This window comes from Dama dama, chromosome 30, assembly GCF_033118175.1.
Source record: "Dama dama isolate Ldn47 chromosome 30, ASM3311817v1, whole genome shotgun sequence".
Classification (NCBI taxonomy): domain Eukaryota; kingdom Metazoa; phylum Chordata; class Mammalia; order Artiodactyla; family Cervidae; genus Dama; species Dama dama.
Genome location: NC_083710.1, coordinates 75,154,439 through 75,170,416, shown reverse-complemented (window position 1 = coordinate 75,170,416; position 15,978 = coordinate 75,154,439). Strand labels below are relative to the sequence as shown.

The window sequence follows — 15,978 nt, the reverse complement described above, 5'->3', positions numbered from 1 at the left end:
CTTCATTGACTACACAAAAGCCTTTGATTGTGTGGATCAGAACAAACTGTTGAAAATTCTGAAAGAGATGGGAATACCAGACCACTTTACCTGTCTCCTGAGAAACCTGTATTTGGGTGAAGAGCAACAGTTAGTACCAGACATGGAACAATGGACTGGTTCAAAATTGGAAAGAAGTACGACAAGGCTGTATATTGTTACCCTACTTATTTAACTTATATGCAGAATACGTTATGTGTAATACCAGGCTGGATGGCTCACAGGCTGGAATCACAATTGCCAGGAGAAATATCAATAACCCTAAATATACAGATGATACCACTCTAATGGCAGAAAATGAAGAGACTGAGAGTCTATAGTAATAAAATATCCCAATAATAGAAGAATTGATGCTTTTTATTTGTGGTGCTAGGGAAGACTCTTCAGAGTCCTTTGGACTGCAAGGAGATCAAACCAGTCAATCCTAAAGGAAATCAGTCCTGAATATTCGTTGGAAGGACTGATGCTTAAGCTGAAGCTCCAATACTTTGGCCACCTGGCACGAAGAGCCAACTCATTAGAAATCCTGATGCTGGAAAAGATTGAAGGCAGGAGGAAAAGGGGATGACAGAGGATGAGATGGTTGGATGGCATCACTGACTCAAAGGACATGAGTTTGAGCAAGCTGTGAGAGATAGTGAAGGATAGGCAAGCCTGGTGTGCTGTAGTCTATGGCATCATAAAGAGTCAGACACAACTTAGTGACTGAACAACAACAAGAACATTGTTAATGCTTTATAAATTCATATTTTAAAAATTTACTTATTCATTTGGCTCCATTGGGTCTTAGTTGGGGCATGCTGGATCTTCAGTGTCAGTTGTGACAGTCAGGACTTTAGTTGCAGCATGTGAGCTCTCAGTTGTGGAATGTGGAATCTAGTTTCCTGATCAGTGATCAGACCTAAGCCCCCTGATTGGAAGCTTGGACTCTTAGTTATTGGACCACCAGGGAAGTCCCTCATGGTGGGTTTTTTTTTTAACTGTATTAATATCTCAGTCATCAGAAGTAATATTATAAGTAATACTATCATTACATGCAAATGATTTAAATGTTATAAAGGAGTCTTCTCAGTACTATATATAAAATAGATAACTAAAAATGACCTTCTGTATTGCAAAGGGAACTCTAGTTGATACCCTGTAAAGAAAATTAGAGATATCAAGGGAAAATTTCAGGCAAAGATGGGTTCGATAAAGGATAGAAATGGTATGGACCTAACAGAAGCAGAAGATATTAAGAAGAGGTGGCAAGAATACACAGAAGAACTCTACAAGAAGATCTTCATGAGCCAGATAATCACAATGGTGTGATCACTGACCTAGAGCCAGACATCCTAGAATGTGAAGTCAAGTGGGCCTTAGAAAGCATCACTATGAACAAAGCTAGCGGATGTGATGGAATCCCAGTTGAGCTATTTCAAATTCTGAAAGATGATGCTGTGAAAGTGCTGCACTCAATGTGCCAGCAAATTTGGAAAACTCAGCAGTGGCCACAGGACTGGAAAAGGTCAGTTTTCATTCCAATTCCTAAGAAAGGCAATGCCAAAGAATGCTCAAACTACCACACAATTGCAGTCATCTCACACGCTAGTAAAGTAATGCTCAAAATTCTCCAAGCCAGGCTTCAGCAATACATGAACCGAGAACTTCCAGATATTCAAGCTGGTTTTAGAAAAGGCAGAGGAACCAGAGATCAAATTGCCAATATCCGCTGGATCATCGAAAAAGCAAGAGAGTTCCAGAAAAACATCTATTTTTGCTTTATTGACTTTGCCAAAGCCTTCGACTGTGTGGATCACAATAAACTGTGGAAAATTCTGAAAGAGATGGGAATACCAGACCACCTGACCTGCCTCTTGAGAAACCTGTATGCAGGTCAGGAAGCAACAGTACGAACTGGACATGGAACAACAGACTGGTTCCAAATAGGAAAAGGAGTACGTCAAGGCTGTATATTGTCACCTTGCTTATTTAACTTACATGCAGAGTGCATCATGAGAAATGCTGGGCTGGAAGAAGCACAAGCTGGAATCAAGATTTCTGGGAGAAATATCAATAACCTCAGATATGCAGATGACACCACCCTTATGGCACAGAGTGAAGAGGAACTGAAAAGCCTCTTGATGAAAGTGAAAGAGGAGAGTGAAAAAGTTGGCTTAAAGCTTAATATTCAGAAAACTAAGATCATGGCATCTGGTCCCATCACCTCATGGGAAATAGATGGGGAGGCAGTGGAAACAGTGTCAGACTTTTTTGGGGGCTCCAAAATCACTGTGGATGGTGACTGCAGCTATGAAATTAAAAGACACTTACTCCTTGGAAGGAAAGTTATGATCAACCTAGATAGCATATTAAAAAGCAGAGACATCACTTTGCAACAAAGGTCCGTCTGGTCAAGGCTATGGTTTTTCCAGTGGTCATGTATGGATGTGAGAGTTGGACTGTGAAGAAAGCTGAGCACCGAAAAATTGATGCGCTTGAACTGTGGTGTTGGAGAAGACTCTTGAGAGTCCCTTGGACTGCAAGGAGATCCAACCAGTCCATCCTAAAGGAGATCAGTCCTGGGTGTTCATTGGAAAGACTGATGCTAAAGCTGAAACTCCAATACTTTGGCCACCTCATGTGAAGAGTTGACTCATTGGAAAATACCCTGATGCTGGGAGGGATTGGGGGCAGGAGGAGAAGGGGACGACAGAGGATGAGATGGCTGGATGGCATCACCGACTCAATGGGCATGAGTTTGGGTAAACTCCTGGAGTTTGTGATGGACAGGGAGGCCTGGCGTGCTGCAATTCATGGGGCTGCAAAGAGTCGGACATGACTGAGTGACTGAACTGAACTGAACTGAATGACATATATGGGCAAAATGGCTTTATTTTTTATTTATTTATTTATTTTTTACATTTATTTTTGCAAAATAACTTTAAAAGGATGGATTTTATATATATGCAAACTAGTACAGCCGCTATGGAGAACAGTGTGGAGATTTCTTAAAAAACTGGAAATAGAACTGCCATATGACCCAGCAATACCACTTCTAGGCATACACACTGAGGAAACCAGATCTGAAAGAGACACGTGCATCCCAGTGTTCATCGCAGCACTGTTTATAATAGCCAGGACATGGAAGCAACCTAGATGCCCATCAGCAGACGAACGGATAAGGAAGCTGTGGTACATATACACCATGGAATATTACTCAGCCATTAAAAAGAATTCATTTGAATCAGTTCTAATGAGATGGATGAAACTGGAGCCCATTATACAGAGTGAAGTAAGCCAGAAAGATAAAGAATATTATAGCATACTAACACATATATATGGAATATAGAAAGATGGTAATGATAACCCTACATGCAAAACAGAAAAAGAGACACAGATGTATAGAACAGACTTTTGGACTCTGTGGGAGAAGGTGAGGGTGGGATGATTTGAGAGAACAGCATCGAAACATGTATATTATCTATAGTGAAACAGATCACCAGCCCAGGTTGGATGCGTGAGACAAGTGCTCAGGCCTGGTGCACTGGGAAGACCCAGAGGGATCGGGTAGAGAGGGAGGTGGGAGGGGGGATCGGGATGGCGAATACATGTAACTCCATGGCTGATTCATGTCAATGTATGACAAAACCCACTACAATATTGTAAAGTAATTAGCCTCCAACTAATAAAAATAAATGAAAAAAAAAATATGTGTATATATATATATGTATATATATATGGCTAATTCACATTACACCTGAAACTAACACAACTTTGCAAATCAACTATGCTCCATTAACACTCATAAAAATAAATGAGTCTTCTTCATAAAGGACAAAGGAGCTGTGTGAGGGGTTGAGAAGGAGATTGACTTGATTCCTTTTCTTCCTCATTTAGCTTTGGATCTCGGGCAGGTTGGCCTGGTGCTGTCTCTCACTGTCACACTCACGGGGATGTTGCAGTGGTGCATCAGGCAAGGTGCCGAAGTGGAGAATATGGTGATGTTTATCTTTCCATTCTTAGCATTTTCAAGTCTCCTTGCTGTTAAATGGCATAAAAGCCATTCTTATGTAAAGTAGTAAAACTATTATTTTTACATCTTAGTTAACAAAGTTTTTCAACATTCTTCTCCATCTGCTTAAAGTTAATGTAAAATAAAATATATACGTCTTTTCTCAGTTTTACATGTGCCATGTCAGAAGGTTTTATATTCATCACAAACTGTCGTCAAATACAATAAATGTCTCTGTAGGAGAGAGGTTCTGAAATCCTGGAGAGAAGCTAATTTCTTAGCATCTTGTTTTTCTTTGTTTCTTAATGGGTGATTCCTCATATTTTGTAAAATAAAGAATTTAGTGTTTTGAGGTTTCTTTAATTAATATGTCCCTATCTTCTGGCCCTCCCCCATTTTATCATTTATTCTTGTATGTGTTGAACACCTGAATTTTCTGGTGGCCCTTCTTTCTGGTAGGATAAGCTTCCTCTCAGAAAGTGCTCTCAAAGATGTGGAGTCATGGTTGTTTAGGAGGCCTTGGTCAATATGTAAATTATGCACTTTTGAATATTTGCAGCTTCTCCTAAAGGAAAAAAACGATCAAAATGAAATCTTCCACGTCTCTCTTCTAATAGAATAGAAAATGACTAATAATTAAATGGAGGTTTGATGACCATCCAGTTCTGTTATCTGGGGTAATACATGACCCTTCTGTAGCCACACATTACTGATTGGTGTCCATAAATATTCTTTTCTTTGATAAAATGCTCTTGTTTTTCATTCAGGTGTGAAAAGTGGATCAATAAAATCTTACTATTAATTTCTCTAATTCTTTTAGTGTTAATATAAAGTTGGAGGAAGTGGCTGAAGTAAAAGTATTGAAGATGATGAACAAATTTGTAAATCATACAAGGCCTCATCAAACTCCTGTTTCTGTCTTTTGTAGATCCTAAGTCCTGGGATATTCTGAACCATATAAAATCAGATATAAAGATAAAAAAACCAAAATGTCTCATTTACAGTCTCTGAACATCCATAAACAAGACTCTCTGATACTAACTCATGTGATGTCATATGTGTTTCAGATGATTTCAGTAGAAAGAGTGATTGAATATACAGACCTTGAGAAAGAAGTGCCCTGGGAATATGAGTATCGTCCACCACCATTCTGGCCCCATGGAGGAAAGATTGACTTTTATCATATTAACTTCAGGTACAGCTTGGATGGGCCTCTGGTATTGAAGAACCTGAGAGCACCCACTGACCCAAGAGAAAAGGTTAGTTTAAGCCATTTGCCTCTTTAAAATCCAGCTAAAGATTTAGCACCACATCTGCTCTTGGTTTCCTTGTCAGTGTGTCAGGGGTGGAGGGGTGGAGGGCTCTTTGTACCTCATGGATGCAGATTTAATCAGTGATATGTGGGTGAATCTTTCTTGGAAATTGACCACGGAATGGGGGTACAAGCATTTTTTATCCACTGTATTGTGAGCTCCCTCATGGTGGCTGGTGGACCCTGGGCTCCTGGGCTCAATTTTAACCTGATCCAGGACATTATATGTGACATCTGATTATTCATACAAAGTCTGGGAAGTCAGTCCTAGTTCCCTGTCCCTAATTCTCCAGTATCTTTTCCCATCTTTTCTTCTTTGTGTTTCTGAAATCTTCTCTTCCTCCCACGGTGCCCTCTGTTTGCAGCCTGCTCCTCTGTCCCTTGGTCTTTTCTGTAGACTTCTCCTCCTACACATCCAAACTGAGCTGTCATCCCCCTGCCCTCCCTGCACAGACTGTATCTTTCTTTAGCACAAATCTGATCCTTACTGGGCTGGGAGAGCTGCTGCTGAGCCAGACCATAGCCCCAAGTCCACTGCAGTGGGGGCCACGGGGTGAGCTCTTTGTTACTAGAATAGAGCCTGAATCATGACTCAGTTAGTGGTGAGGAACCAGGGCTTCTGATGGAGGCAGGGCCTAGAGATTTGCTCAAAGTCAAAAGCAAACTGAACAGAGCAGGAAAGATCCACATGGGAGATGGCAGAGAGGCTTGTGACCTGAACCAGCCAGTGTCCATGTCTGCTGTGATGTTCCTTTATACTCAACTTGAGGCCCTTGGTCTGGACCAGGGCAGAGTCGTGAAGAAGAGAATAAACCAGAGCAGACAAGTTGGTAGAAAGCTCTTCCTCACCTCCCTCTGCAGCCAGAATGTCTCCTGATTTATATATATCACTACACTCGGGTTGTGTGTTGGTTCTCCCAAAGCACCACATCCTCCCAGCTTCCAGTGTGCAGTCTGCCCTCTGCCTCAGAGACCTTCCCCTCTGTCATCTGGATGGTGAAAGTCTCCTCACTTTCTGAGGCTACTCTAATGCATCTGCAAGACTCTCAATTCTTCCTTAGCGTCTTATATATTCTTTGAAGGTAGCATTTACAGTACAACTATGTTCAAAGCAGCCAAAAGTCGGAAGGAACTAATCCTTACAATGAAATATCAAATGTTTAAAAGAAGGAAAATTCTGACCTATGGCTAAACCTTGACAATATCTTGCTAAATGTCAGACACGAAAGGAACAAATACTCTGATTCTGCTTATGTGAGGTGTTGAAATTCTATAAAATTGACACAGAGTGGTCAAATTCAGGAAGACAGGAAGTAGGATGGTGGTCTCCAGGAACTTGGGGAGTGGCAATGGGGAGTTGTTTGTTTAATGGTTATAGAATTTCAGTTTTATGATGCAAAAAAAAAAAAAATTCTTGAGCCTGGTTGCATACCATGTGAGTGTACTGAACATTAAACTGTCCACTTAAAAATGGTTAAGTAGTTAAATTTTATGTTATGTGAACTTTACTGTAATTAAAATGTAAGATAGCATCTGTGTCCTGCTTTGTAATTTGAGGTCTGTATCTCATGGTACCTTGAGGCTTTTTAAAATCAAGGAGCATCTTATTTTCATCTTTGTTCCCTAGAAAGTGGCATTCTGCAGGGCATAGAGAGGGTGCTGAGGAACTGCTGTCTGCAAGGGGGAGTAACACACAGGTGTGAGCAGAAAGTAACCAGAACATACACACAAGACAACTGCATGAACAACTAAAAGAACTGGTCTTTAACTCTTTCCACCACAACCCCCTAGTGGACTATAGCTGTAATTTAATGAATGATATCCTTGTAACGTGAAAATACATATTCAACTTATTGCCAAAATGATACCCAGAGAGCAGCTTCAGTCAGTTGCAGCACTAAAGGTGACTCAAAATTATTTCCAGTTCCATCGTAGTTCAGGAAGAAGCTGAGGATTGTTTTGTTGGGAAAACATTAACCACAGCTCTTGATACAGTCCTGTCCCTGAGAGCACTGTAGGTGATGTTAGCATACTCTCAGACAATGTGTCTGTCAGATTTCTTGTTGTAAATGTGATTCTGTTAATTTGCACTTGTCTTAATTTTCCCCAAAGCCATAAAATAGGAATTATTTAAGAAACTCTGCAGTACAACTTATGAACATAATAGATTCTATTCTTCCTTCTTAAAAACTGCAAATCATAGGATTATTGAGATTCCAAAATGTTTGAGGGCAAATTGAATTTGGAAATTGAATTAATGACTGTGGCAGCTTGACTTTTGATCTCTGCCTTGGTCTATTCCCCATATCACAGACCAGTTCAGTCACTCAGTTGTGTCCAACTCTATGTGACCCCATGGACTACAGCACTAGGCCTCCCTGTCCATTACCAACTCCCGGAGCTTGCTCAAACCCATGTCCTTCAAATTCGTGATGGCATCCAACCATCTCATCCTCTGTCATCCCCTTCTGCCTTATCATCGTTAGCTTCATTTCTGTGTTTGGAGATGATACTCATGTAGTGTGTTCAGGAAGTCATTCTATTTCACCCATGAACATCCCAGTTTCCCTCTCCTGCTAACCTGTCCCACTGCATCACTCTGGGTCACCCCTTTGGTGTTGGGTTTGATTGAAAGAGGCTGCTGTGGGGGATGTGGGAGTGAGCCCGCCCAGCAGAAATGGGGCTTTATTCTCTTTCCATTGTTTCCTCTGCTGTCCTGATTCCTGAAAGTTAGAGTCAATAGGAGAATGTAGTAGGTACTACATAGAATTCTAATTGATGGAAGAAATAGCAAGTAAAAATAAAGACCCCAAATGAGGTAAATAGCACCTTAATCTTCCCAGTTAGAACACTGGTTGCAATTTTCATTTAGATGGTTTTGTGGTTGATTTAATGATTTTAGAGTTCTGGGACATTTTAAAGCATTTTTCCAGCTCTTGGGATAGATTGGTTTTGGTTTGTTATTTTTTTCTTGCTCAGAGCTCTTCTATAATATACTTTTAGAGATGCTTACTAGACCTTGCTGTAATGTGCAAAAATATTAGTTTCCTACATTTTCTCTTTTTTTACATAGTATCTCCTCAGCAACCCCTCTCCTCACTCCCAGATTGTCCCACTTCCCTTGCCGGCTTTCTAATTCCTTGTGACTCAGACTGTGGTGTCAGGGCTAGCAGCTCCTACATCTCCTGGAGCTTTCTAGAAATGCAGAGTCTCAGGCCCATCCAGACCTCTTGACTCATTTGAACAAGACCTTCTGGTAAATTCTTTTCTCTCCCATAGGCATTTCTGATGAGTGATAACCTGTGATTTCTATTAAACATCCTTTGACAGGTTGAAATTGAGCTCAAGAGTTACCCAAGTCTCTGTTATGACTGAGCATGAGGCTCTAGAAAGTTCTGTGCCACTTCCCCTATAGATTTACTTACTTTCATATTCCGTACATTGCACTTATACTTTATAATTCAACTCTGTGTGATTCCACTGCATTTCCTTGCCTCCTCTCAGTGGAGTCTCGTCTTCATCATGGGCAGGTTTCATTCTGCTCCTACCTTCCCCACACCAGCCTCCTGCAGGGACAAGAGGGATTTCCCACAGGTTCAGCCCTGCCTGGACCTGGAGTCAGAGACAGTCCAATCCAGCAGTGTATGTGTGGCTCTTTCACCACCTGATGGGATAAAAAATGAGTCTTGCTCCCCAAGTAGGGCAGGAGGTCTGTTTGGCTTGTCTCCTGGGGAACCATTGCCCCACTTAGCTGCAGATTTCTCTTCCATCCCAGCTGTGCATGCTGGTTCTTCCTGCTGAGAGCCAGCCCACCTGCCCTCAAGTATTCTCTCTGCTCAGTGATGTTATCCCTCTTGTCCCACTCACCGTGCTATATGTACCTATGTCCACATCATGGTTCGATTCTCTGGCCACAGGATCTCTATGGTAAGCCCATTCCTTTAACTGCAGCTACACCTTTCCCCACTTTCTCTGTTCTAGCTACACAGAGGGACATGATAAGGTGCCAGGTCATCCAGATTTAAGGACTTCATCAGCAGAATGGAAAAGGAGGCCAACTGATGTGGGTTTGAGTCTCATCCTATGACTTAATGGACTCTGAAATTTCAGGCAGACTAATTAAGCCTCAGTCTTCTTTTGGAAAAATGGAATTGGCAGGACCTAACCTGTAGGGTTGTTGTACGACTTAAACAAGATAGGATATGTAAAGCACCCAGCACAGGGATCAGAGTAAATGCCTGGACAAAGATGGTTTAGTTTTCATACTGTATAAAATGACTATAACCACTTACATGGCAGAAATTGTTGTCTGTCGCATGAGAATGAGGTGTTGGCCATTCAAAGTTATATTTATGGCTGTAGGATCCATCTGCCATGTTTCTCTTTGTCCAACTTACCATATGTCTTAAAAATATGGTGATAGTTTTTCCACCTGACCTGATTAAAAATCTCAGCTTCCTGCAGAAGCTTCTTTGTCTTAGGGCTCCACAGGGAATACAAACAAGAAAAAGTCAAGTCTAGTACAAATCCTGCTATCAACGTATACAGGCCAGTTGAAGAAACAAGAAAATGGCTATATTAGTTTGTAAGCTAGAAGGTGGTCAGAATTTTTATAGAAGTTTAGGAAAAGATAATACAACATCTGTTAGTATTTGGATAAGCACACATAGGGGACAGGGAGAGCATTTCTGAAGAATTAGACATGTGAGACAGACTTAGTGATGTATGGTCAGGGCTTCAGCAGGTGGAAATGCATGTGAAAGGCATTCTGGGATGTGAGACCAACATGAGCAAAGGCACGATGCCCTGATTCAGTGAATGAAGAACCAGGCACCTGCAGGGCATTCAGGGAAAAGAACTACCAGGTCTGTAACACACATTTTTACATTCGACCCTCACAACTACCTAGTGATGCCAAGGAAGCTGACTCATGTACATGAAGGATGGAGAGGTCAGTGGGAACAGTTTTGTAGAAGGGATGTCCTCGCATGGAGTGACACAGAGTCAACCTTCGGGGGTTTAATCTGAGAAGTGAGAGCACGTGGATCCGAGTGGACAGATGTGGGGGGCAGGGAGCCAGGAGCTGTTGTGCTTCCAGTAAGATGTCCTGGGAAAGTGACTCCACTTTTTGGAATCAAACTGATGTCAATTAAAACAAAGCTCTAACACCCAGGTTTGTGAATGTGCAGGGAAACAGGTGGAAGTTGGAAATGGTATCATTTTTCTGGACAACTAGGTTGGCAATACTTAACAGCTTTCTCTTAAAATGTACATACCATGTTCTCAGCAATTCCACATCTGAGAATTTATCTGAAGAAAATAATTAAGGTTGTTTGCAAAGATTTAGCTTCAAGGATATTTGACACAGAGTTATTTATGATAGCAAAATATTGGAGATTGTCTAAATATCTACCAGTAGGAGTTCATTAAATAAATGACCAAATATACTGTAATACTATGTAGCCATTTAAAATAAATATTTTTATGAAATTCTAAATGAAGATACATTATAACAGTATGTTCATACTAATCCTATTTTTTTAAATATGTGAATTTTTGTCTTTCAGAACACATAACACAAGTCTGGAAAATAAAAACATCAACATCTTAAGATTGGTTTTATCAGACTTCTAGGGTATATCTAGTTTCAAATTCATTTGTACTGATTATGATTAAGAAAAGAGTTTGTTTTATTTTGTTTTTTAAAAGATAATGCAGAGGGTATGGAGAAAAGGGAATCATCTTACACTGTTGGTGGGAATGCAAACTAGTACAGCCACTATGGAGAACAGTGTGGAGATTCCTTAAAAAACTGGAAATAGAACTGCCATATGACCAAGCAATCCCACTCCTGGGCAGACACACTGAGGAAACCAGATCTGAAAGAGATATGTACACCCCAATGTTCATTGCAGCACTGTTTATAATAGCCAGGACATGGAAGCAACCTAGATGCCCATCAGCAGATGAATGGATAAGGAAACTGTGGTATATATACACAATGGAATATTACTCAGCCATTAAAAAGAATACATTTGAATCAGTTCTAATGAGATGGATGAAACTGGAGCCCATTATACAGAGTGAAATAAGCCAGAAAGATAAACACCAATATAGTATACTAACACATATATACGGAATTTAAAAAGATGGTAACGATAACCCTATATGCAAAACAGAAAAAGAGACACAGATGTACAGAACAGACTTTTGGACTCTATGGGAGAAGGCGAGGGTGGGATGTTCTGAGAGAATAGCATTGAAACAAGTATACTATCAAGGGTGAAACAGATCACCAGCTCAGGTTGGATGCATGAGACAAGTGCTCAGGGCTGGTACACTGGGAAGGCCCACAGGGATGGGATGGGGAGGGAGGTGGGAGGGGGATCGGGATGGGGAACACATGTAAATCCATGGCCGATTCATGCCAATGTATGGCAAAAACCACAACAATATTGTAAAGTAATTAGCCTCCAACCAATAAAAATAAATGAAAAAAAAAATGAAAAAAAAAAACAAAAACAAACCAAAAAATAATAATAATAAATAAAAGCTAATGCATCCTGACACTCAGGTGGTGCATGTGGGCCTTAAAATGAGGATTTGAACCATGAAACATTGTAAGAGTAGAGTCTTCAGGGCTTGACAGCATGCTGGACTCAGGGAAAGCTGGAAGTAAGGTGGACAGTTGTGCCTATGAGTCTGGGAAAGAAGTAGAGTGGATAAGTCAGAGGAAGTGGCTGTTTTGTGTGGGGCATTAGATGTTGATCATGTTGAGTTTGGTGTGTGAAGACAGACCCAGGAGCAAGTGTCTAACAAGTTCGTGTGGTCGTCAGAGACGAATCCTGGCCTGGTTCCCTGCACATTTACAAACCTGGGATTTATAGCTTCATTTTATTGGACATCAGTTTAATTTCAAAAGATGGAATCATTTTCCCATGACATCTTGCTGAAGGCACAACAGCTCCTGACTCCCTGTCTTGCACTTCCCACTCTGATCCAAGTAGTAGGAAAAACAGAAAGGAGCTGTTGCAAAGCAGCTAAAATAAGATTTTTTCCAAGTGTCTTTGGTGTTAGGAATGTAAACTTACTGATACTGGTGACACTTTCCATGTGGAATTGGTAAAACCCATTAGTGACCCAGGTAAGACCTTCAGACTATATTAACAGTTTTAGTGATTTAACTGTAGAAGTAGCCAGAGCCATTTTTTTTTTTTCCTTTGAGTTGCCTTTGTTGGAGGGATGTGTGGGCACATAGCATGTGAGATCTTAGTTCCCTACCAGGGATTGAACCCATGTTCCCTGCAGTGGAAACTCAGAATCTTAACCACTGGACATCCCCTTGTTTCTTATTATTCTCCTCACTGGAGTTTGGAGCTCACAGTCCTGTGGTCTTGAGAGGCCCTCAATGCCCCCATGTATCTCAGCCCATTTATGCAAAGTCTACAAATGTTCCCATTTGCACAGATCGATCAGTTTCAGTAGAGCTGATAACATGGGAACATACACACATTCTCATGGATACGGTTGTCACCTGTGTCTTAACATGTGTTGATTTATGTATGAGAACACCCAGACAGACAGACACATACATGTTTTTATCGTGCTTCACAGATAATTCTGCTTTTCTTCTTTTAACAAACTGAACATTTATGACAACTCAGTGTTGAACAAGTACACTGGCACCATTATCCCTACAGTATTTGCTAACTTCATGTCTCTGTCACCTTTTGGTAATTCTCACAATATTTCAAGCCATTTTATTATTATTATATTTGTTATTCTGATCTGTGATCCATGTTCTTTAATGTTACTACCTGATAAAGGCTTAGATGATGGTTAGTATTTTTTCAGCAATCAGTATTTGAAAATTAAGGTATGAATATTGTTTTTTACACATAATGCTGTTGTGCACTAAGTAAACTACAGCACAGTATAAACATAACTTTTTACAAAATAATTTTATTTATTTATTTTTGGCTGGGCTGGGTCTTTGTTGCTGCTCTGGTTTTCTGTCTAGTTGCAATGAATGGGGTGTCACTAGTTGCAGTGACCAGCTCTCTAGTTGCAGTGCACAGGCTTCTCACTGCGGTGGCTTCTCTTGTTGTCGCTCCCTGAGTCTAGGGTGTGTGGGCTTCAGTAGTTGTGGTGCACCTTCTTAGTTGCTCTGTGGCATGTGGGATCTTCCCAGATTAGGGACTGAACCCATGTCTCCTGCACTGATGCATATTAGTCACTTGGTCGTGTCCAACTCCATTGTGACCCCATGGATTGTAGCCTGCCAGGCTTCTCTGTCCATGGAATTCTCCAGGCAAGAATACTGGAGTGGGTTGCTATTTCCTTTTCTGGGGGATCGTCCACACTCAGGGATCAAACCTGAGTCTCCAGCAATGAAAGGTGTGTTCTTTACAACTGAGCCACCAGAAAAGCCCCAATCTTATCATTAGTGCACTGAATTTCTCTCTGCTTTGCTTTCAATGACTGGACTGACACTTGACATGTATCTTTCCAAGGTGCAATTGCAAGTATTAATGTGTTTATAAAATACCTTTTGAACTGCTAGAGTGAAAGGTCCTATATAAGTAGCAAATGTTGTTTGTGTAGATGTTGACTTCATTATGTGCATTTTGTCTACTGTCCTCTGTCTTATAAGACACTGAGATCTGCATTTTATAATTTTAAGATATTTCCTTTCAAGATATAATATAATTAAGATATTTAATATTAGGAAGTTTTTTAGTTTTTCTACCAAAGAATAATTCTTCTTAAATAATAAGCCCTTGAAAAAGTGAATACTCGCTTACATATAATACTTCTGACTTTACTTGTTGATATCTCCATAAAATTAGTCACATAATTCTCCAGGCTGTAGGAATAAAGCTAATTTAAAGGCTGACTTCTTATGGACCAATTAGGAGATCACTGGCCTTTCACTGCCGGCAGATTGTCATTTTGAACTCTTCTTGGAACTAGTGGGCTCTCAACCAGGGGACAGTTGTCAGTGTCTGAAATTTTTGGTTGCCACAGTTTATTTAGGGAGTGCTACTGGTATCTAGTGGGTAGAGTTCAAGGCTACTGCTAAACATCCTACAATACACAGGACAAGCCCTCCTCCCCCAAGAATGAATTATCTAGCCCATAATGTCAACAGTGCCATGACTGAGACACTTATAGACTACTCTTTATATAGAACTTTTAAAATTCATCATCAATAACCAGCATTTCTCCCAGGTTCGTTGCATTTTGTTAATTTTTAATCTCTCCTGGATCTCTTTACAGCTTGGCATTGTAGGAAGAACAGGGGCTGGAAAAAGTTCCCTCATCACTGCCCTTTTTAGATTGTCAGAACCTGAAGGTCTTGTTTGGATTGATGGGCTCTGGACAAACAATATTGGACTTCACGATTTAAGGAAGAAGATGTCAGTTGCACCTCAGGTATGCACTCACATGTTCTTAGCCACCTAAGTTTACTTATTTTTTATTTTTATTTTTTTCAAATTAAATGAAAGGGTTAATTCTTTTTACCCCTATTAGAGCATATTTTTAGCAGCAGGTATTTTCAACAGATACTTTCATCATATACTAGGTTTTTTTTCTTTGTTTATTTGTTAGTTTTGTGTGCATGTGATTTAATAATTTACTGAGATGGATTTCTGGACTCAGACTTCCTCAGGTTCCACAATTTTATCCACTCATAACCATGTAATTCTGAGAACAAAAGGATAAATTGTTTGTTTAGTGCTGGAGAGGTTCCTATAGGGAAATGCAAATTTTAAGTGCCTTCCAGATAGAGCTTTGCTGTAGGAAATGAAGACATCTTTTCAAAGTTGATTATGTCCCTGGAGGGTGTTCTGTGAAACTGTGGGGCTTTGAGAATTGTAGAGTGTATGGATGCTATTGGGACACTTTAACAAATCAGCCATTAATAAATAAATTTCTCCAGGCAGTCAGTACAGAATAGTGAGGAAGAGAAAGGGACTTGGATTTCCACCTCTGTGCTCCTCAGTTTTCTCTGTCTTACAAGGTAGCTAACAGTACCAACCTTTCAAGCTGTTCTGAGGGCAAAATAGGGCAGTGCATGATATAGAGTGCTTCACCCTGAGACCCAATGTGTGGCTGCTGTGATGGTGGAGCATTGAATTGACCATCTCTCCCTCAGCTCTGGTTCTGTTTTCTTTTCTTCTGCTTCTTAAAGAAGTATGACTTTCAGAGAGTGTGTTGGAAATTGAATTATATGCACAGTAGAAGCTCCTGTCTTTTCTTGTGGTTTATCCACTCAACATACTTTAGTGAATATTTACTGAGCAATTACTATCCTCCAGGTATACTGTTGTTGCTCAGTTGCCCAGTCGTGTCTGACTCTTTGCAACCCCATGGACCTCACCATCTCCCAGAGTTTGCCCAAGTTCTTGTCCATTTCATACGGTGATGCCATCCAGCCATCTCACCCTCTGTTGCCCTCTTCTTCTGCTTTCAGTCTTTCCCAGCATCAGGGTCTTTTCCAATGAGTCAGCTGTTTGCATCAGGTGACCAAAGTATTGGAGTTCAACTTCAGCATTAGTCCTTCCAGTGAGTATTCAGGGATGATTTCCTCTAAGGTTAACTGGTTTGATCACCTTGCAGTCCAAAGGAC

At 40.5% G+C, this 15,978-nt stretch overlaps 1 protein-coding gene across 7 annotated transcripts in view; it reads left to right on the top strand.

Moving 5' to 3' along the window:
* Positions 1–15,978, top strand: part of LOC133049410 (ATP-binding cassette sub-family C member 4-like) — a 154,356-nt gene that overhangs the window by 102,553 nt on the left and 35,825 nt on the right. For 5 of the 7 annotated variants that reach the window (XM_061133396.1, XM_061133393.1, XM_061133395.1 and 2 more), the window contains 3 exons: positions 3,919–4,019; positions 5,101–5,292; positions 14,625–14,780. In XM_061133396.1, the coding sequence (XP_060989379.1) occupies positions 3,919–4,019; positions 5,101–5,292; positions 14,625–14,780 (449 nt within the window). Of the gene's footprint in view, positions 1–3,918; positions 4,020–5,100; positions 5,293–10,912; positions 10,981–14,624; positions 14,781–15,978 lie in introns of those variants that run through there. The other 2 variants (XR_009691310.1, XM_061133398.1) reach the window with 2 other exon arrangements.